Source organism: Mastigoproctus giganteus, chromosome 6 (genome assembly GCF_048544385.1).
Source record: "Mastigoproctus giganteus isolate SK-2022 chromosome 6, ASM4854438v1, whole genome shotgun sequence".
Taxonomy (NCBI): Eukaryota; Metazoa; Arthropoda; class Arachnida; order Uropygi; family Thelyphonidae; genus Mastigoproctus; species Mastigoproctus giganteus.
The window spans coordinates 59,779,305-59,802,386 of record NC_143580.1 but is presented as its reverse complement, the minus strand read 5'-3'; the positions used below and the strand labels follow the sequence as shown (position 1 = coordinate 59,802,386).

The following is a 23,082-nucleotide window of genomic DNA, read 5'->3' as shown; positions in this document are numbered from 1 at the left end:
GTGTCTGGAGGAATTGAGGAACTTTCATGGTATAAACATTCCATCCATGACTTAGTAAGTAAACTGAACCAAAAGTGTATAACTGGACAGTAAAACAAAGTGGGACTGGTGAGTAGCATCCTCTGCACAAAGTTTTGAAAAGTACTGTTGGAATGGCAACAAAACTGTTAAAATTGTGGCCCTACAATCAATGGACATTGATTGTAGGGCCACAATTTTCAATGGACACTTCTCATCGTGGACTAATGTTATTAGTGGAGTCCCTCAGGGCTCAGTGTTGGGTCCATTATTGTTTTCTGTATTTATAAATGATATTGATGATGGTATATCAAGCTTAATGTCCAAGTTTGCAGATGATACAAAGGTTGGCAGGGTTGTCAAGGACACTACTGACACTATGCTGCTGCAACAGGATCTGGAAAGGTTGAGCAGATGGGCTGAGAGGTGGCAAATGAAGTTTAACATTGACAAATGTAAAGTACTACACATGGGAAACAGCAACCCCAGAGCAACGTATCAACTCTGTGGTACTACACTGACAGTGGTAGAGAATGAAAGGGACTTGGGGGTGGTTGTGCAGGCAGATATGAAGTTCTCTGAGCAGTGCAGACGGGCTGCAAGAGTAGATCATGGAGTATTGTCAATGATATACAGGAATTTTTCCAGAAGGGATAAGGAGGTGATTATTCCATTGTATAAGGCAATGGTCAGGCAACACCTAGAGTACTGTATACAGGTCTGGAGGCCTCATTTCAAGAAGGATGTAGAGCTGCTGGAACGAGTACAGAGATGGGCAACAAGATTAGTGAATGGAACAAAGGGGTGCTCTTACGAAGAAAGGCTTAAGTTTTGCAAATTACAGTGTCTGGAGACTAGGCACCAGCGAGGTGATCTGATAGAGGTGTATAAAGCCTTGAATGGTTTAAGCATGTTCAATGCTGATGGGATTCTTCCTCTAGCTCAGAAAAAACACCTGAGAGGGCATAAATTCAAATTGAGGAAAGACAGATGTAGGATAGACGTGAGGAAATTTGCCTTTAGCCAGCGGGTGGTTGGTTGGTGGAACAGACTTCCATCCCTTGTGGTGGAGGTTGAGAGCCTAAATAAGTTTAAGGCTCAGCTGGACAGGTATTTCGAACAAACAGAGGGGTGAAGTGGAAGTGGGTTTTTTTTTTTGGCTGATGCTGCATAAGCTTGCTTTCTTGCACCAAATGCCTCTACTAATGCTAATGCTAATACAAACCAGCAGTAGCGCAGATTTTACAGCCAAAGATCCCACGGCCAGAGTCATTTACTACAAATGGTTCCTTCAAAGAAATCAACTCAGAATTATCTTTTTTTTTTTCTTTGTCTTAGAATTAGATTATTAGGTCCATGTTCATTACAGAGAAATGAAAGGTATAACAGTGTGCTTTATATTGCAACCATTTTTTCATTAACTAAGAAATACAGAACTTTTTTGTTCTAACAAATAAAGAAAAGTTATATTTCAAAGGCATTTCCAACAAGCTTCTACTACCATGCATACCTTCAATCAACACAGACAATGAGAAGCCTGTTTGGATAAAAATGTTTATGTACAGTGTATTACAATGTGTATTATGCAGTGCATAATACACATTGTAATGATGATAGTACTCTGAGGATATTTAATTTTGATAAAGATAGTACTCTGAGGATATTTAATTTTGATGAAGATAGTACTCTGAGGATATTTAATTTTTTAAGCAAATGGTTCTCAAATATGTGATGTGCTGTATGAAGTTTAATTTATTGTCCAGGATTAGACAAAGAAATCTGATACTATTGGAAAGAGGTATTGTAAAATTTTTAAGTTGTAATTCAGAGTCAGGGTGGATCTTATGCTTTTTACAGAAATGAATAGTTTGATTTTTGTGCTGATAAGTGGTAGCCATTTCGAGACATCCACAGCTCTATTTTGTTAATTGAGATCTGATAGAACAGTTATCTGCTTTGCGATATCGGATGATATTCCCAAACCTTCATCTATAGACTGGATGATTTGTCGCCTCATATCCGATTTATAAAAGGTCTTAAAGGTTTTTATTATTCCCTGGTTGAGAGGTTGAATCAGTGATGTGGTATTTGAAGGTAGAAAAACCAATTCAATGTTTTTGAAAAAGTCAACTTTGGATGAGCTGGGCAGCTGTCCAAAACCAATGCAATTTTTTTTGTTTTTCTTATGCAATTCCAAATCCCATTTATGAAGATGATCTCCAAATAAAGAAGCTGTCATCCAAGCATTGGTATTATTGGCATATTCAACAGGCAGCTGTTTTACTCCTTTAAAGAATCTAGGCGATTTAATCTTGCCGATAACTAACAGCTTCATCTTGATTGTTCCCGTCATGCTGCATGTTAAAAGAACTGTAATCCTGTCCTTGATTTTCTTTCCTGCAGATGCAGAGGAATTTTTAAAAATCATGCAATGGTCTTGGGTAGCCCTGTAGTACATCCCTGTTTCATCTGTATTAAAAATGTCTTCAGGATTATAAGTGCTTAACACAGTTTGCCAAGAGGTTTTCAACCAGGTGTCAGCTGCAGAACTATTGGAATCCTGTTTTTCTCTGTGAAGTTTTTTGTAAACAATATTATGCCTCTCCTTCCATCTTGTCAGTCATCCGTCCGTTGCCTTAAACTCTTCATGTAGTTTTTCAGCAAAATCATTAGCTTTTTGAAGACGAATGCTAAGATTGATTGCTGCATTAAATGAGCTGGCCTGTTTGAACCAAACAAACAAAGCTTCATCTATTGTTTGGCATTTCCCTTCACGCTTCCTTTTTCTGGTTTCACTAATTACATTAGTGTTTAATGTGTGATGTGATTTTAACAATTTTCATAAAGATGACTGAGGCACTCCTAATTTTACTACCGCTTCACTTTGAGACATATTGCCTAAGTTTAATTCATCGTACATTTCTATAATTCGTAACTTATCTTTTACACTCAAATTCATTCTCTTTCTGTTCACTGACATTTTTTTTTTTTTTTTGGTAGTAAAATTTAAAACAGTAAAAAAGATAAGCGTCAATCAATAACAAAGCACATGGCATGCATAAATTGGAACTAACACAACACATGCAAGTGAGACAAAGTTTAGATATTAACTTTGTTAACTTTGAAGGAATATATATATTCCTTCAAAGGCTACGGAGGCACCTGTAAGCAATGTGTTCAGGGGCTGATCTACATGTCTTACAGGTTTAAAACTTGGAATAGCTCACAGGGAGAACTGCACTCCCTCCACCTGATAATGGCTAATTGCACAGCCCAGACTGAGGCCTTTAAAAATTTGTCTATTCTCTGACAAATGGGATCTTACTGAAGAAAGTCACAGAAAATAGTGTGAGCACCTACAATATGCCTTTTAACTCTCACATCTGTAATAAACTCAATGTCTGTTCAGAGAGTTACACCATAAAATTATATGGCTGCAAGCCAAATGCACCTGATAAAATGAAAAACTGTTTTTATTAGTTTCCATTTAAAAAACAGAAATATATAGTCAATCAAAGCAAGATAACTAACTCTAAAAGTAATTAAGTAATTCCTAAGTACTTGCCATTCGATTTCCCCTTCCAAGAATCAATGCTTATATAAAGAACTTATGATGATGTAAACTAAACCAGTGATATCAAGCCTGAGTTGAGAGAGAGAGAGAGAGAGAGAGAGAGAGAGAGAGAGAGAGAGAGAGAGAGAGAGAGAGAGAGAGAGAGATTCCTAAAAATTTAGGAAAATTAAAATGGAGGGGAAAAAAACAGAGTGAAACTGTTTTATAAAAGACCAAATTTTGCGATTCAACATTTCAGCTAGGAGATTTTGATCATCCTTCAATCAGTCCAGTTTGTTCAATAAGTATTTCACGTCTGTTCTGTTTATAAGGTGCTTAATGGAAAATGTTTCACATCAGATCTGTGAAGGAAGTGGTTTCCTGAAAAAGCAGGACAATTTCTTGAAGAAAGGTATTTGCTAGTTCAAAGAGGTGGAATAGCTGCCCAACTCAGCTTGGGGAATTAGCATATACACAGCTGTAATAACAGCGGTGTACCTGTTAATAATAACAGGACATAAACCTAAAACTCTTCAGGTTTATGTCCTTCATTATATGCATACAAAAATTAAGTATATATTGTAAAAGTAATAATAACATGTTACCTGGACCAGAGCCTGAAGAATGTGATGAACTGAATGGTGATGAAACACTTGGACTAGTTGCTAAAAAATAAACAAAAAAATTTACTATTTACTTCATTAATTACCATACAGTTGCTTTAAGACAAATTGAAGTTTGTACATTAGGCATCATTATTATAACATCTTCTATTGGGAAATCTTTATGAGTTGGCTTCCTCTACTGTTATTTATTCTCAGTTAAGTAACACCACCCAGATGCCACTTTTCAAAGCTATTTGGTCCCTGACTAGTGGTGGTAGTGGGGAGAAGGTAACAGAGAGGTATAACAGCTGATGACCCAATTGTGACTGATTTATGCAATATGAGAGATGCCAAAAGGTGTACTTGTTCGGCTAATAAAATTTTAGGACAGAAAGCCTCAAACTATTACATAGTTAGCACAATTTCATCATTACAACATAGTTGAAATTTTAATACAAACTGAAGTTAGTATTAAACATTAGGCATCATTATTATATTGCATACCGTGAGATCCTTCACAATAATGCCTAATGCGCAAATTTCAGTTTGTCTTAAAAATAACTATATAGCATTAGTAGAGGCATATGATGCAAGAAGGCAAGCTTATATAGCATCAGCCAAAAAAAAAAAAAAAAAAAAAAACAAAACAAAAAACAACAATTCCCATTTCACTGATCCATTCACTCCAAATGTTTGTCTAGTTCTGCCTTGAACTTATTTAAGTTGCTGACCTCCACTACGTAAGGTTGTTCCAACTATCAACCACCTGCTGGCTAAAGGGAAATTTCCGCACATCTATTCTACAATGGCCTTTCCTCAATGTGTATTTATGTTCCCCCCTCAGATGGACTATGTGTATTTTAGTGCAATTGCATCATTTATACACAGCTAATTATAGATTAGCAAATTTGCAACAGCGGCATCGTTTAAGTTACATCTCATTGTGAATAATGATGAGTTGCCATAACATTGCACTACCTCGAATAAGTAACGCTTCACCCGAGGAGAAGACTGTTGTTACTTATTCTCAGTGGATATCACCACCCAGACGGCACCGTTTCAGGGCTACTTGGCCCTTCTTTGGTGGGTGGATAGGTACCCAAGTGATGTAATGATGACAAAACAGTTGTGAAGTATATTTCCACAATATGAGAGATGCCTGATGGTGTATGATATAAGTTAAGACTAATGCACTAAGGGCTTAAGCCTCAAGCTGCAAAAGAGATTAGACTATGTGTATTCTAGTGCAATTGCATCATTTATACATGGCTAATTATAGATTAGCAATGTCATGGCAACTCGTTGTGAAGGTATTCACAATATGAGATGTAACTTAAACGATGCCGCTATTGCAAATTTGCTAATCTATAATTAGCTGTGTATAAATGATGCAATTGCACTAAAATACACAGTCTAATCTCTTTCGCAGCTGGAGGCTTAAGCCCTTAATGCATTAGAGTCCCCTCAGATGATTAATTTGAGCAAAAGGAAGAATCCCATTAGCATTGAGCTTGCTAATGGTGAATCCCATTAGTGATCTCAATTAGATCACTAATGGGATTCACCTTATACACCTCAATTAGATCACCTCGCAGATGCCTAGTCTCCAGAAGCTGGAATTTGCAGAGCTTAAGCCTTTCTTGGTGTAACAGCAACCCTTTGTTCCACTAACTAATCTCATTGCCCTTCTCTTACTTGTCCAGCAGCTCTAAATCTTTCCTAAAATGAGGCCTCCAGAACTGTATATGGTACTCAAGGTGTGGCCTCACCATTACCTTATACAAGGGGATTATCACCTCTTTATGCCTGCTAGCAAAATTCCTGTACACCATGAGCTACTCTTGCAGCTTTTTGCACTGCTGCTCAGAAAACTTCATATCTGACTGCACAATTACCCCCAGGTCCTATTCATTCTCCACTACCCTGAGTGTAGTACCACCCACTTGATATGTTATTCTGGAGTTACTGCTACCCACATGCAGTACTTTACATTTGCCAATTTTAAACCCCAGCTGCCACCTCTCAGCTTATCTGCTCAACTTTTCCGGATCATGTTGCAGTAGCATACTATCTTTACTGTCATTAACAACACTGTCAACCTCCATATTGTCTGCAAACTTAGACATTAACCCTGATATACCTTCATCAATATCATTGATAAATACAGAAAACAACAATATATGATGAGAGCCTTGTCGATCAATTCGGCCCTGGAGGGATTGTGCAAGGCTCAAGGGGTAGAATTTTTTTCAGCCTGGACTGTACTTGTTAACAGGAGAGATTGCTTCTACAGGGATGGGATACACTTAAATAGAAAGGGTGCAAGAATTTTTGCTGATGCTGTCGAGGCAGTGTTAGGTGGGTCAGAAAACTGCTAGTTGGGGGGGATACAAGGACTAATAGATTAACAGTAGCCACTGGCAGAGGTGGAAGTGATTCTTGCACTGCTTCTATTGAAATGAGCAGAAGTCTGAAAAACAAGATGCAGGATATTTCAGAGACTGCTGGTAGTCATTGCGGTACAAGTAAACACATGGGTTGTGTTAGGGTAGCTAAGAATAGAAACAGGTGCATGTATACCTGCGTGTACACCAATGCTAGGAGTTTGGTAAATAAATTTGATGAATTTGAGGTATTGCTCAAAACATCAAAGGCAGATATTGTTGGGATATCAGAGACGTGGTGTCACACAGATATAAGTAATGCAGAACTGGAATTTGGGGAATACAATGTGTATAGAAAGGATAGACAGGACAGGAGGGGAGGAGGGGTTATGCTATTAATTAAGAAACACAAAGTCCAAGGAAGTGAAGCCAGTTGACATCGATGGACAGGGCAGTGTCGAGTCAGTTTGGTGTGACATAAGCATAGGGAAATCAAAATTGGGAGTAGGAGTGTGCTATAGGCCTAATGACTCTGATGAGTATAATAAGATATTGTACAGGGAAATAGAGTGGGCCAGTAAATCAGAGAGTCTTATAATGGGGGATTTTAATTTCCCAGATATTGACTGGAATTTGTGGGTTGGTCACTCGCACACTAGCAAGGCTTTTGTGGATTTATTGGATGATTGTTTTCTACATCAGCATGTTCGTGAGGCAACAAGAGGGAGCAATACTCTTGATCTGATTATCAGTAGTGATTCTTCATGCATTAAGAACCTGCAGATAAATGAACCACTAGGTGGCAGTGATCACAGTGTGTTGAAGTGGGATTTACTCAAAGAGGTAACTACCATCAGAGGTAAAGGGAAGGGTTTTTGTTTTCGTAAAGGAGACTATGATGGTCTGAGACAGTATTTAAATTCTGTACAGTGGGACCAACTGATGATGTTACCAACAGCAAACTCAAAATGGGAAGCATTCAAGGAACTAATCTTGGAGGCTACCAGGCTTTACATACCAACTAAGAAATATTGTTCAAGGTTTAGGCCTAAATGGTTGTCAGATGAACTAATGAGACATGTGGCAGAGAAGAAAAATGCATGGGATACATACAAATTAATGGGTGACATGGAAGCCTATGATAGATATAAGTTGGTCTGTAACCAAGTCACAAAGGAGATTAGGCAGGCAAAGGCAGACTACGAAAAATCCTTGGCAAAGGATGCAAAGAAAAACAGAAAAGAGTTCTTTACATACTTGAACTTGAGAAGGAAAGGGATGAATCAGATTGGTCCACTGGATATTGATGGTTCAACAGTTGAGGATCCTGCTCAGGTGGCTAACAATCTAAACGAGTATTTTGCATCTACATTCACGCATGAGGGAAGGAGAATGATGTAGGTAAAGTAAACATTGGCAATGAGCTGGATGATTTTGTAATAACTGAGAGGAAAGTGGAGGAGAGATTGTTGAGGATAAACATAAAAAAGGCACCTGGGGTGGATGGGATCTATCCAGTTATATTAAAGGAGGCAGCAAAGGAAGTATGCAAACCCCTAGCCATAATTATGAGAGCTTCTTTGGACTCAGGGGAGGTACCCATAGACTGGAGATGTGCAAATGTAACCCCAATTCACAAAGGAGGATCAAAGGCTGACACAAGTAATTATAGACCTGTTAGTTTAACTTCTGTTCCAGGTAAATTAATGGAGGCACTGGTTAAAGAAGCACTGCAGGATCATCTAGACAAGAATTCTGTTATAGCTCAGACGCAGCATGGTTTTGTTAAGGGCAGGTCTTGCCTGACCAATTTGATTGGATACTATGATGTAGTCACAAAAGAACTGGATGCAGGGAATAACTTTGATATTATATATTTGGATCTTAGAAAGGCTTTCGATACTGTTGCACATGGAAGACTGCTGCACAAATTGGAGCAGTGTGGCATTGGAGGCAAATTGCTGCTATGGATAAGGGGATGGTTGAGTGGCAGAAGACAGAGAGTGGTAATCAATGTACACTGCTCAACGTGGACTAATGTTATTAGTGGAGTTCCTCAAGGTTCGGTGTTGGGTCCGTTGTTGTTTTCGGTGTTTATGAATGATATTGATGATGGGATATCAAGTTTAATGTCCAAGTTTGCAGATGATACAAAGGTTGGCAGGGTCGTTAAGGACACTACTGACGCTATGCTGCTGCAACAGTAGTAGTAGTAGTAGTAGTGGCACATGATGCAAGAAAGCAAGTGTAGGAGCTTATGCAGCATCAGCCAAAAAAAAAAAAAAAAAAAAAAAATCACACCATACCCTCCAATTGCCTGTCCAGTTCCTCCTTAAATTTATTTAACCTATCAACTTCCACAACGACAGATGGAAGTTTGTTCCAGCAATTAACCACCCGCTGGCTAAAGGCAAATTTCCGCACATCTATTCTACATCTGTCCTTTCTTAATTTGAACTTATGTCCCCGTAGGTTCGTAGTCTGAACAAGTGGGAGGATCCCATCAGAATTCAGCGTGCTCAACCCATTCAAGGCCTTATAGACCTCAATCAGATCACCGCGCAGGTGCCTAGTCTCCAGCCACTGCAATTTGCAGAACTTAAGCCTCTCTTGGTAAGAGGATCCCTTCATTCCCCTCACCAATCGTGTTGCTCTTCTCTGTACACGCTCAAGCAAATCTACATCCTTCCTAAAATGAGGCCTCCAGACCTGTACGCAGTACTCAAGGCGTGGCCTGACCATTGCCTTATACAGAGGGACAATCACCTCCTTTTCCCTGCTAGCAAAATTCCTATATATCATTGACAAAACCCCATGACCCGCCCTAGCAGCCTGTCTGCATTGCTCAGAAAACTTCATATCTGACTGCACAATTACTCCCAGGTCTTTTTCATTTTCTACCACCTTAAGTGTAGTACCACACAGTTGGTACGTTTCTCTGGGGTTACTTCTACCCATATGCAGTACTTTGCATTTGTCAAGGTTGAACTTCAGTTGCCACTTCTTAGCCCATCTGCTCAAATTATCTAGATCCTGTTGCAGTAGCACACTGCCATTACTGTCATTAACAACCCTGCCAACCTTTGTGTCATCTGCAAACTTCGACATTAAGCCCAATATACCTTCATCAATATCATTGATAAATACACAAAACAACAGTGGACCCAACACCGAACCCTGTGGGACTCCACTAATAACATTAGTCCACGAAGAGCAGCACCCATTGATTACCACCCTCTGTCTTCTCCCACTTAACCATCCTTTTATCCATTGTAGCAACTTACCCTTAATACCATTCTGCTCCAATTTGTACAGTAGTCTTCCATGCGCAACAGTGTCAAAAGCTTTCCTGAAATCCAAGTATATGATATCAAAATTATTTTTTGCATCCAGTTCCTTTGTGACCACATCATAATAACCAATCAAATTTGTCAGACAAGACTTTCCCTTAACAAACCCATGCTGTGTTTGAATTATTGCTGCAGTCTTGTCTAGATGATCCTGCAATGCATCTTTAACGAGTGACTCCATTATTTTACCCGGAACAGAAGTTAAACTAACTGGTCTGTAATTACTCGTGTCACCCTTCGATCCACCTTTGTGAATTGGGGACACATTTGCACATCTCCAGTCCGTGGGAACCTCCCCTGAGTCCAAGGATGCTCTCATAATTATGGCTAAGGGTTTGCTTAGTTGCTTTGCCGCCTCTTTTAAAATACCTGGATAGATCCCATCCACCCCAGGTGCCTTTCTTATGTTTAACTTCAACAATTTCTCCTCCACTTTGCTCTCAGTTATTACAAAATCATTAAGCACACTGCTACAATTTGATAACCTTCTTCCATTTTCAAACTGTAATAATTCCTCACGTGTGAATGTAGATGCAAAATACTCATTCAGTTTGTTTGCTATCTGAGCAGGATCATCAACAGTCGAACCATCGATGTCAAGTGGACCAATCATATTTATCCCCTTCCTTTTAGAGTTTATATAAGTAAAGAAATCCTTGCTGTTTTTCTTAGCATCCTTTGCCAAAGATTTCTCGTAATCCGCCTTCGCCTGCCGAACCTCCTTTGTGACCTGATTACAGACTAGCTTATATCTGCCACAGGCTTCTGCGTCACCTGATAATTTATATGCATCCCATGCATTTTTCTTCTCTGTCACGAGTCTCATTAGTTCATTTGATAACCATTTAGGCCTAAACCTTGAACGATATTTCTTAATCGGTATATAAAGTCTAGTAGCTTCCACGATTAATTCCTTGAATGCTTCCCACTTAGAATTTACTGTTGGTAACATCGTCAGTTGATCCCACTGTACAGAATTTAAAAACTGTCTGAGACCACTGTACTCCCCTTTACGGAAGCAAAAACCCTTTCCTTTACCCCTGACGGTAGTTACCTCTTTGAGTAAATCCCACTTCAGCACACTGTGATCACTGCCACCTAGTGGTTCCTTTATCTGCAAATTCTTAATACACGAATGATCACTGCTGATAACCAGATCAAGAGTGTTACTTTCTCTGGTTGCCTCTCGAACATGCTGCTGCAGAAAACAATCATCCAATAAATCCACAAAAGTCTGACTGGTGTGTGAGTGACCAACCCATAAGTTCCAGTCAATATCTGGGAAGTTAAAATCCCCCATTATAAGACATTCAGATTTACTGGCCCACTCTATTTCTCTGTACAATTGTTCATTGTACTCATTCAAGTCATTAGGCCTATAACACACTCCTACCCTTATTTTTCCTTTCGCAGTGCTTATCTCGCACCAAACTGACTCAACAGAGCACTGTTCATCTATATTAACTGGGTGCACTTCCTTTGATTTTATGCTTTTCTTAATTAACAGCATAACACCCCCTCCCTTTCTGTCTTGTCTATCCTTTCTGTACACATTGTACTCCCCAAATTCCAGTTCTGCATTCCTTATATCTTTGTGACACCACGTCTCTGCTATCCCAACAATATCCGCCTTTGATGTCTTGACCAACACTTCAAATTCATCAAATTTATTTACTATACTTCTAGCATTGGTATACATGCAAGCATACATGCTCCTATGCCTATTCCTTGTTACCCTAACACATCCCATATACCCAACTATTCCATGATGACTGCCATCCGTCCCTGAAACCCCCAACACCCCTCGCTCCAGGTCGCTTCTTATTCTAATAGAAGTTGTGCAAGAATCACCTTCACCTCTGCCTGCGGTTACTGTTAAACTATTAGTCTTTGTATCCCCCCAAACTAGCAGTTTTCCGACCCACCTAACACTGCCTCGATAGCATCAGCAAATATTCTTGCACCCTTTCTATTTAAGTGTATCCCATCCCTGTAGAAGCAATCTCTCCTGTTAACAAGTACAGCCCAGGCTGAAAAAAATTCTACCCCTTGAGCCTTGCACAATCTTTCCAGGGCCGAATTGATCGACAAGGCTCTCATCATATACTCCCTCCTATCGTGTCTGGGCAGAATTGCAGACACTTTCAAATTCAACCCTATTTCACGGCTTTTTTTCAACAGTGACCTGTACTTGTTGAGTAATTCCGCCGGTCTCCTACTCTTAATATCATTAGTGCCAACGTGTACAACTATATCACCTTTTGTGCCCTTGAAAGATGATATCTGCTCTACAACGTCATCAACCCTTGCCCCTGGCAGACATACCCTGGTCCTGTTCCACCTATCCTTTTTACAAAGGATGTTCCCCGTTTCCCTGACAATAAAGTCACCAACAACAACTAGTTCCTGTGGGACCAGCGCATTCTGCCTTAGGGGTTGCCGCTGTGTTGCGTGATGACCAAGTGCAAGCTCTGGCGTTGATGTGGGCAGCTGAGAGCCTGATGGGCCCCTCAATTTAGATCTTTCGAGGGCATCCACCCTGTCTCTCAAACTCTCATATAGGCCCATAACAACGCTGAGTTGTCGCCTGATTTCCTTACACTCCTTGCATCGCGCACACACAAAGACATCCCCCATGGCAATATTATGTTCCGTTCCAGAGAGTTCGGCAAACATTTCACAAGTTGCACATTTCTTTAGGCTGTGATGTGTTGGAGAATTGCCCCCCTCAGTTCTCCCCCGAGTCACAGCACTCGTGCCACTTTGTGCCCGTTGCTTTGCTGCTCTAGTTTGGGGCATGGTAGTTTAAATTAATAAAATCAATAAATTAAATGTCAGTAGTATTTGAATAGAAACTATTAAATAGAAACAGTGAAGCGTATTACTATATAATTATGCGTTAGAGCTACCTAGCTACCTCAATTAATAAATTTGAATTCCCTACCACTATATCCAAAAACAATGGCTACAAAAATGGAACGAAATAACGGTTTTACCTATCGTAAGTAAAATCCACAAAAACTCTTTATCTAAATTAAAAATAAAAAATAACCAGCGTAACTATAACTATATGACTACGTATTAAGTACAATATAAAATAACAATCATGTAAATAACAGGTAAACACTTATCGTTTTTGCGGAGCCTGTAACTGATAGCTATAACTTTTAAAGAGATTCAGCGCCCTCCAACAGGATCTGGAAAGGTTGAACAGATGGGCTGAGAGGTGGCAAATGAAGTTTAACATTGACAAATGTAAAGTACTACATATGGGAAACAGTAACCCCAGAGCAACGTATCAACTCTGCGGTACTACACTGACAGTGGTGGAGAATGAAAAGGACCTGGGGGTAATTGTGCAGGCAGATATGAAGTTCTCTGAGCAGTGCAGACAAGCTGCAAGAGTAGCTCATGGTGTCTTGTCAATGATACACAAGAATTTTTCTAGCAGGAATAAGGAGGTGATTATTCCCTTGTATAAGGCAATGGTTAGGCCACATCTTGAGTACTGTATACAGGTCTGGAGGCCTCATTTCAAGAAGGATGTAGAGCTGCTGGAACAGGTACAGAGAAGGGCAACAAGATTAGTAAATGGAACAAAGGGTTGCTCTTACGAAGAAAGGCTTAAGTTTTGCAAATTGCAGAGTCTGGAGACTAGGCACCGGCGAGGTGATCTGATAGAGGTGTATAAGGCTTTGAATGGTTTGAGCATGCTCAATGCCAATGGGATTCTTCATCTTGCTCAGAATAATCACCTCAGAGGGCATAAATTCAAATTGAGGAAGGACGGATGTCGGATAGATGTGCGGAAATTTGCCTTTGGCCAGCGGGTGGTTGGTTGGTGGAACCGACTTCCATCACTTGTTGAAGTTGATAGCCTAAACAAATTTAAAGCTCAACTGGACAGGTATTTCGAACGAACGGAGGGGTGAAATGGGAGTGGGTTTTTTTTTTTTTTTTTTGCTGATGCTGAATAAGCTTGCTTTCTTGCATCATATGCCTCTACTAATGCTAATGATGAAGTTTCAAAAGCTGCCACCATTTCTCACTCAGAAGGTTTACCTTCGTTGTCCTTATTTTCCTTCTCTTGTCGTCAATATTGTCACTAGTTCTAAAATTTAAATTTCCCTCATGTCAGGTGGCATTTGAGTGGCCACCAACTCTAAGAAAAAGAATACAAAGAAATTTTGTACTCTTGGAGTGGCCATCAAAGTTGGTGGCCACTCCAATACCACAAGGAGAAGTCACAGTGGAAAGAGACAGCGGTTAACCAATTGTGGTTAAAATATCTTACTTTTGAAAATTTTACAAAAACATGACCATGTGAACATACTGATTGGCCCCTCCCATGCCCTTGAAAGGGCCCTGAAGCTTAAGCTTTATTAGCTTCAAGGTAAAACCATCTCTGCACACACATCTATTATTATTCTTTCCTTTTATAATTTTCTTACATATTTCATAACCTTGTTTGCTCCTTGCCAAATGTTTGGCAAGTGTTTGGATTGCCAAATGTTTGGAAATAATATAGTATTTTTTTGTGTTTAATACACATTATTATTATTATTCACATACTTTCCTAATATTCAAATAAAGATAATCAATCAAACGTTATGTGCATATAAATGCATATAACTTCTGTTCCGAGGAAATTAATGGGGGCACTGGTTAAAGAAGCACTGCAGGATCATCTAGACAAGACTTTAGTTATAGCTCGGACATAGCATGGGTTTGTTAAGGGAAAGTCTGACCAATTTGATTGGATACTATGATGTGGTCACAAAGGAACTGGATGCAAAGAATAAATTTTTATATAATATACAGGAACTCCCCGACTTATGTAAGGGTTGCATCCCACAGCTACGTAAGTCAGATTTTACGTAAGTCGGAATTTCCCCCATGCTTGTACAGCACTCGCAAACTGTGCTTGCTGAATTGATTGAATCAAAAAAGAAATGTTCGACGAACATGTAAATAGAATTATTTATTGTATTTATTCAATTTTTTTTATCTCGTGTGCAGGAAAAATTACAAAAGTGTGCAATTTAAAAAAATTTGAAAATTATAAAATTACAAAAAAAGAGGAGACAGGCATAACCATCAATAATTTTTACCTCTCGAGCATCGTTGCCAAAATCGACATCTTCAGCTGATAAGTACGCCGCTGCTGAGGTTGAGGGCTGTGGAGATTTAGAAGGGGGTCTGCCACTCCCCTTACTAAAGAACATATTAATGGATGACTGGACGGTGGCTTTTTTCTTTTCATCAGAGATTTCTTTGTAGCAAACAAGCATATCATTCACCCCTCTGTTAACTTTTAAGAATCGTTCACTGTCAGGGTCCATCTTCCCAAACCTTGCCATTGCTGATGCAATTTCATGAAATGCCATTGCGATCTCTCTCTCTCTCTCTCTCTCTCTGATGATTAAGCATCTCAGCTCCTCATTTGGTTCATCTTGAACTTCATCAGCATTTTCTTCTTTCACTATTGCTGCCTACAAGTCAATAAGTTCGTTAGATAAATTCCTTCTCTTCTTCCCCTATTAACTCCTCCACGTCATTGGCATCAACCTCCAACTGAAGTAGCTCTGCAACCTTTACAATCTTATCTATAACCTCTTTGTATGATTCATCTTTTTCAAATCCTTTGAAGCCTTTTATGTGCTGTGGGCATATTTTTTGCACCATTCAAACAACTTTTAGTAATTTCTGCCCAGGCTTTATTAATGTTTAAGATGGTGTGGTAAGTATTGTAATCTTTCCAAAAGGCTCTTAACGTAAAATTTTCTCACTGTCTACTGCAGACAATGCCCGAACAAATGTTGTGTCTAAATAATATGCTTTTAAATTCGAAATAACACCCTGATCCATAGGTTGGATGAGTGAAGTCATGTTTGGCGACAGAAATATGACCCTCACATTTGAATTGAAATCTGGATGTGTAGCATGTCCAGGAGCATTATCTAATAGAAGCAAAATCTTGAAAGGAACGTCGTTGTATTTACAATATTTTTCAACCTCGGGAATGAAGCAGCATTTAAACCAATCCTCAAAGAGAGAGATATTGTTATTCATGCTCTCTGGTTTGATCAGAAATGCATGGATAGGGTGTCTTTATTGATGCCCTTAAATGCATGAGGAGTTACAGAATTGTACACAAGCAGTGGTTTTGAACTGTAATCTCTTGCTGCATTAGCCCCAAGCAAGAGTATGGCCCTATCTTTTGACGCCTTGAAACCTGGCATTGTATTTTCCTCTTTGGCAAATGTATGTTCGATCCGGCATTTTTTTTCCAATACAGAGAAGGCTCGTCAATGTTAAAATTTTGCTGCATCGGACAGCCACCTTCATCGATAATTTTTTCTAACACATTACAAAATTTCTCTGCAACTGCAGAATCGGTACTGGCGACTTCACTGCATACTTTAACACTGTGGAAACCAGCGCGATGCTTGGACTTATTAAACCACCCGTTGCTTGCCACGAACTTGGGTTAGGGTTTGCAGTATCTTTATAAATACTTGTTGCTTTTGCTTGAATTGTCATTAGACTCAGAGGCACTAGCTTCTGAATCTGATTTTCCATCCATATTATTAATAGCTGTTCCATCTTCGATACAGCACCTGAACAGTGTTGACCTTAAGTGCGTTGATCCTTTGACATGTTCTTTTATAAGCGCACTGCCCTTTAAAATAGTATTCACTGTTGAAACAGTGAGATCTAATTCCCTTGCATTAGATGACAAACTTTGTGCTGCTTCGTACTTCTTAATCATTTTCATCTTCATTTCTAAATGAATTTTGTTTCGTTTGCTGGAACTACCACAACTTGCACTTTTTATTGGTCGCTTTCCCTTCATCATTGTAATACATAAATAGGAATGAAGAGAAGTTTCTGAAAATATGTTTTTTTATATGATTGAATATTTCAGTGAAAGGAACAAATTTCACCATAACAGCATAAAAACCCACACAACTGCAGTTATTGGTATTATCATAAATGCAATAAGATTGGGTTTATTACCTATTTATAATTAGATGCGCTAACAAAAAAGCCCAATAAACCGGAAAGTGTATACTGTGTTTTGGTCTCCAGAAACGTCCTTTAGAAAATATCACAAAAGCGTTCAAAATTTATTCTTATAATGGGAACATATGATAACGATGAGAGGGTACAGCAATTTCCATTATAAATATGGCCTTTTAGAGAGATAAAAACTTAGTTATATAGCAACATTTTTAACTTCCAAGGACTTGGAAGTTGAAATCCTGAATTACAAAAAAAAAAAAAAAAAAAAAAAAAAAAAAAAAAAGTGTTATTGGGTTCACATTACGATATTTTCACAGTACCTTCACTTATTCCTAAGGGATGCAAAATACGTTTCTATGATTTTTTTAAGTTTGCACCAGCCAGCAGAAACTTATGTAAAGTCGAATTTCTGTAAGTTGAGTATTAACGCAAGTCGAGGAGTTCCTGTACTTGGATCTTAGGAGGGCTTTTGATACTGTTGCACATGGAAGACTGCTGTAAAATTGGAGCAGTGTGACATTAGTGGCAAATTTCTGCTATGGATAAAGAGATGGTTAAGTGGGAGAAGACAGAGAGTGGTAATCAATGGACACTGCTCTTCGTGGACTAATGTTATTAGTGGAGTCCCCCAGCGTTCGGTGTTATGCCCATTGTTGTTTTCTGTATTTATCAACGATATTAATGAAGGTATATCAGGCTTAATGTCAAAGTTTGCAGATGATACAAAGGTTGGCAGGGTTGTTAATGACACTAATGACAGTAAGCTACCGCAACAGGATCTAGAAAAGTTGAGCAGATGGGCTGAGAGGTGGCAACTGAAGTTTAACATTGACAAATGTAAAGTACTGCATATGGGTAGCAGTAACCCCAAAGTAATGTATCAACTGTGTGGTACTACATTCAGGGTGGTAGAAAATGAAAAAGACCTGGGGGTAATTATGCAGTCAGATATGAAGTTTTCTGAGCTTTTACTCTTGGATCTTAGGAGGGCTTTCTTCCAAACAGTTGCTCTCCCTCTGGACAAATCTCAAATCTGCCCTACCATTGAATATTGTTCCCACATCTGGTCCAGTGCCCCCAAAACTTCCCTCATGCTTCTGGACTTCATTCAAAAGAGGACAGGTAGATTAATTAATGACCCATCTCTAACAAAGTCTCTCCACTGTGTGTGTGTCTCATAGACATTCTATTTCTGTTGCATGCCTTTTCAGTAGATACTTCCATGATCACCTCTATGTCAATGTTAGCAAAGTTCTAGTGAGCTCTTCTAGCAGCCTTTTAGCACTGCTTAGAGAATTTCTTGTTGGACTGTACTTAACTTTAATAAAAAAAAATACAAAGAGATTTTGTATTCTTTTTCTTAAAGAGGGCCCCAAAAATTGTATAAGCTTCAGGTCCAATAAAACCTGAATCTGCCCCTTACACAACTATGAAAAATGCTATGCTGCTTTCTGCCTTTGACCTTCTATACTGCCAAATTTATTGAATGGTAATACTCTCTAATATTGAAAACTAAAGGGTTCTTCAGCTTTCTTGTGCTTTGTTTGTATTACAATACCTTTCAATATCACTTAATTTGGCTGTCAGAATGCTGCTTTTTTTTTTTTTTTTATGAAACCGCAAACACGAGAGGTATTAGACCCTATAGTACTTAGTACTGTGTTTGGGTTAGTTCGTTTGTTTGTTTGTTATTTGGTTTTTAGGAGCATTAGCAACTAAGGCCATATTGTTCCGGGGATATGCGGTGGTCATTCTCTGACCTTTCCGCATCCTCCATATTTGGTGGTCATGGGATTGAACCCGGTCTAATCAAGAAGCATGTGCTACGCACTGCTGCCCCTGCCCACCTGGCTATGGAGGCATCTTGCTTGGGTTGGAGGTTGAGAAGACGAGAGAAGATATTTGTTGACATTAGACTTGATCTTCTGTAGATTGCAATTTTCTGGAAATACATATGAAGGAAGGTTGTTCCAGAAAACTGCAGTTGAATGAATAAATGAGGAAGATGAAAGGTTGGTTATGTGAATGTGAAAAGTTGGACAGTAAATGGATGTTGGCTGGTGGGTGCACATGTTCGGATTGTTTTGAAAGAGAGAGTGGGAATTATAGAAGCCAATTCAGAAGAACAGTATCCATGGAAGTATCTGTAGAAAAGGCATGCAACAGAAACAGTACATCTATGAGACAGTGAATGGAGAGATTCTGTTAGAGATGAGTCATTAATTAACCTAATTGCCCTCTTCTGAATTGAATCTAGAAGCCTGAGAGAGGTTTTGGGGGACACCACCCCAGATGTGGGAACAATGTTCCATGGTAGGGCAAATTTGTGATTTGTACAGAGTGAACAGCTGTTTGGAAGAAAAGTAATGCCGAGAGTGAAACAGAAAACCAAGTTTTTTAGATGCAGAGGAAGCAATATTTGTAATGTGCTTGTGCCAAGAAAGATTAGAAGTCAGGGTAATCCCCAAAAGATAAGCACAGGAGCTGAAGAATCCTTTTTGTGAGATATAAGACAAGACTGAGTTTTAGAAGGATTGAAATCAACTAAGTTGTCTTTGCCCTACTGGAGAATTACCTGGAGATCGGCGTAAAAATTACTGACATCAAAGTAATAAAATTACAAATCATTCTGTGAAACTGTAACAAAATGCAAAGAATAGTAAAAAAAAATAAATAAAATAAACCTTACAGCAATGAGTAACATAGTATCACAAACTATACATTTCATGACTGCAGACATCATGGACCATTCATAATTTGTGAGTGGTCCATCATGCATATATACCAATGTTAGGAGTATAGTTAATAAATCTGATGATCTTGAAGTGCTAGTCAAGACATCAAAGGCAGATATTGTTGGAATATTAGAGACAGTGTCACACAGACATAAGCAGTGAAGAATTGGAATTTGGGGAGTATAATATGTACAGAAAGGATAGACAGGACAGGAAGAGAGGAGGGGTTATGCTGTTAGTTAAGAAACACAAAATCTAAGGAAGTGCATCCAATTGATGTTGGTGGACAATGCAATGTTGAGTCTGTTTGGTGTGACATATGCACTGCGAAAGGAAAAATGAGAGTAGTTGTGTGTTATAGGCCTAATGAATCTGATGATTATAATGAGCAATTGTGCAGAGAAAGAGAGTGGGCCAGTAAATCAGAATGTCTTATAATGATGGATTTTAACTCTCCAGATATTGACTGGAACTTGAGTTGGTCACTCGCAAACTAGCAAGGCTATTGTAGATTTATTGGATGATTGTTTTTTACAGCAGCATGTTCGGGAGGCAACTAGAGGGTGTAAATACTCTTGATCTGATTATTAGTAATGATTCTTCATGCATTAAGAATCTGCAGATAAAGGAACCACTAGGTGGCAGTGATCACAGTGTGCTGAAGTGGAATTTACTCAAAGAGATAACTACCATCAAGGGAGAAGGAAGGGCCTTTGCTTTTGTAAAGGTGACTACAGTGGTCTGAGACAGTATTTAAATTCTATATGGTGGGACCAATTGATAATATTACCAACAGCAAAATCAAAATGGGAAGCATTCAAAGAAATAATCTTGGAAGCTACAAGGCTTTTCATACCAACTAAGAAATATTGTTCAAGATTTAGGATTAAATGGATGTCAGATGAACTAATTACACATGTGGCAGAGAAGAAAAATACATATAAATTGTTTGTTTGTTATTTGGTTTTTAGGAGCATTAGCAACTAAGGCCATATTGCTCCGGGGATATGCAGTGGTCATTCCCTGACCTTTCCGCATCCTCTGTATTTGGTGGTGACGGGCTTGAACCCCGGTCTAATCAAGAAGCGTGTGCTACGCACTGCTGCTCCTTCCCACCTGGCTACGGAGGCGCCACATATAAATTAACAGGTGACTCAGAAGCCTATGATAGATATAAGCTGGTCTGTAACCAAGTCATAAAGGAGGTTAGGCAGGCAAAGGCAGATTACGAGAAATCTTTGACAAAGGATGCAAAGAAAAACAGCAAAGAGTTCTTTACTTGTGTAAACTCTAGAAGGAAGGGGGATGAATCAGATGGGACCACTTAATATCGATTGTTCAACTGTTGATGATCCTGCTCAGGTAGCTAACACACTAAATGAATATTCTGCATCTACATTCACACATGAGGAGTTATTCAGGGAGGGGAATGCCAGAGGTGTATTAAACTCTGGCAGTAAGCTAGATAATCTTGTAATAACTGAGAATAAAGTGGTGGAGAAATTATTGAAGATAAGCATAAGAAAGGCACCTGGGGTGGATGGAATCTATCCAGTTATATTAAAGGAGGTAGCAAAAGAAGTAAGCAATCCCTTAGCCATAATTATGAGAGCTTCCTTCAGGGAAGGTACCCATGGACTGAAAATGTGCAAATGTGACCCCAATCCACAAAGGAGGATCAAAGGGAGACACAGGTAATTACAGACCTGTTAGTTTAACTTCTGTTCCAGGGAAATTAATGAAGGCACTGGTTAAAGAAGCATTGAAAGATCATCTAGACAAGACTTCAGATACAGCTCAGACACAGCATGGGTTTGTTAAAGGGAAGTCTTGTCTGACCAATTTGATTGGATACTATAATGTTGTCACAAAAGAACTGGATGTAAATAATAATTCTGATATCATATATTTGAATCTTAGAAAGGCTTTTGATACTGTTGCACAAATTTGAGCAGTGCGGCATTGGAGGCAAATTGCTGCTATGGATAAAGGGTTGGTTGAGTGGGAGAAGACAGAGTGGTAATCAATGGACACTGCTCTTCGTGGACTAATGTTATTAGTGGAGTTCCCCAGGATTCAGTGTTGGGCCATTGTTGTTTTCTGTATTCATTAATAATATTAATGATAGTATATCAGGCTTAATGTTCAAGTTTGCAGATGATACAAAGGTCAGCAGGGTTGTTAATGACACTAATGATAGTATGCTACTGCAACAGGATCTAGAAAAGTTGAGCAGATGGACTGAGAGGTGGCAACTGAAGTTTAACGTTGACAAATGTAAAGTACTGCATATGGGAAGCAGTAACCCCAGAGTAACGTATCAACTCTGTGGTACTACACTGATAATGGTAGAGAGTGAAAAGGACCTGGGGGTAATTGTGCAGGCAGATATGAAGTTTTCTGAGCAGTGCAGACGGTCTGCAAGGGTAGTTCATGGTGTATTGTCAATGATGTACAGGAATTTTTCTAGCAGGGATAAGGAGGTGATTATCCCCTTGTATAAGGTGATTATCCCCTTGAGTACTGCATACAGGTCTGGAGGCCTCATTTTAAGAAGGACATAGAACTGGTGGAACAAGTACAGAGAAGAGCAACAAGATTAGTGAATGGAACAAAGGGTTGTTCTTACAAAGAAAGGCTTAAGTTTTGCAAATTACAGTGTCTGGAAACTAGGCACCTGCGGGGTGATCTGATAGAGGTATATAAAGCCTTGAATAGTTTGAGCATGCTCGATGCTGATGGGATTCTTCCTCTTGCTCAGAATAATCACCTGAGAGGGCATAAATTCAAATTGAGGAAAGACAGTTGTAAGGTAGATGTGTGGAAGTTTGCCTTTAAGCTAGAAGGTGGTTGATTGCTTGAACAAACTTCCATCTGTTGTTGTAGAAGTAGATAGCTTAAACAGATTCAAGGCAGAACTGGACAAACATTTGGAGTGAGTGAATGGGTGAAATGAGAAGCGGTTTTTTTTTTGGCTTATGCTATATAAGCTTGCTTTCTTGCATCATGTGCCCTTGTTAATGCTAATGCAAACTTAAGAAAACTGGAATTATAAATTCACTTACATGGAATAAGGAGTTTGTTGTGATACTGTAAGAAATTTCATTTATTACAGTATCACAACAAAGTTGACATTGCCTTGCGCACATAAAGGAAATACATACTTCTCTATTCACTGGTGTGCATTCATTGTTCACTGAGCACAAAAGGCATGCGGTCAAGAAAAATAACTTTTGGAAATTCATATTATATCTTTCTTTAAATTTGCTTGATGATTGTGTTTTATAGCTGGAAACGTTTGGCATAGAAAATCAGATGCATGCTTTCCTATTGTGGTATACTCTATACACTTGCCTGCATAAAATTTTTCAGCATGTCCAAAGTGTCAATGCTAGATATGGAAACCACTTT

General features: G+C 39.0%; 1 protein-coding gene across 1 annotated transcript in view; it reads right to left on the bottom strand.

Annotated features, from left to right (window-relative positions):
• The window catches only part of Rubicon (run domain Beclin-1-interacting and cysteine-rich domain-containing protein rubicon), a 289,246-nt gene that overhangs the window by 161,308 nt on the left and 104,856 nt on the right, over window positions 1–23,082 (bottom strand). The window contains exon 9 of the mRNA XM_090376184.1: window positions 4,177–4,236. Within this exon, the coding sequence (XP_090232310.1) occupies window positions 4,177–4,236 (60 nt within the window). The remainder of the gene's footprint in view (window positions 1–4,176; window positions 4,237–23,082) is intronic.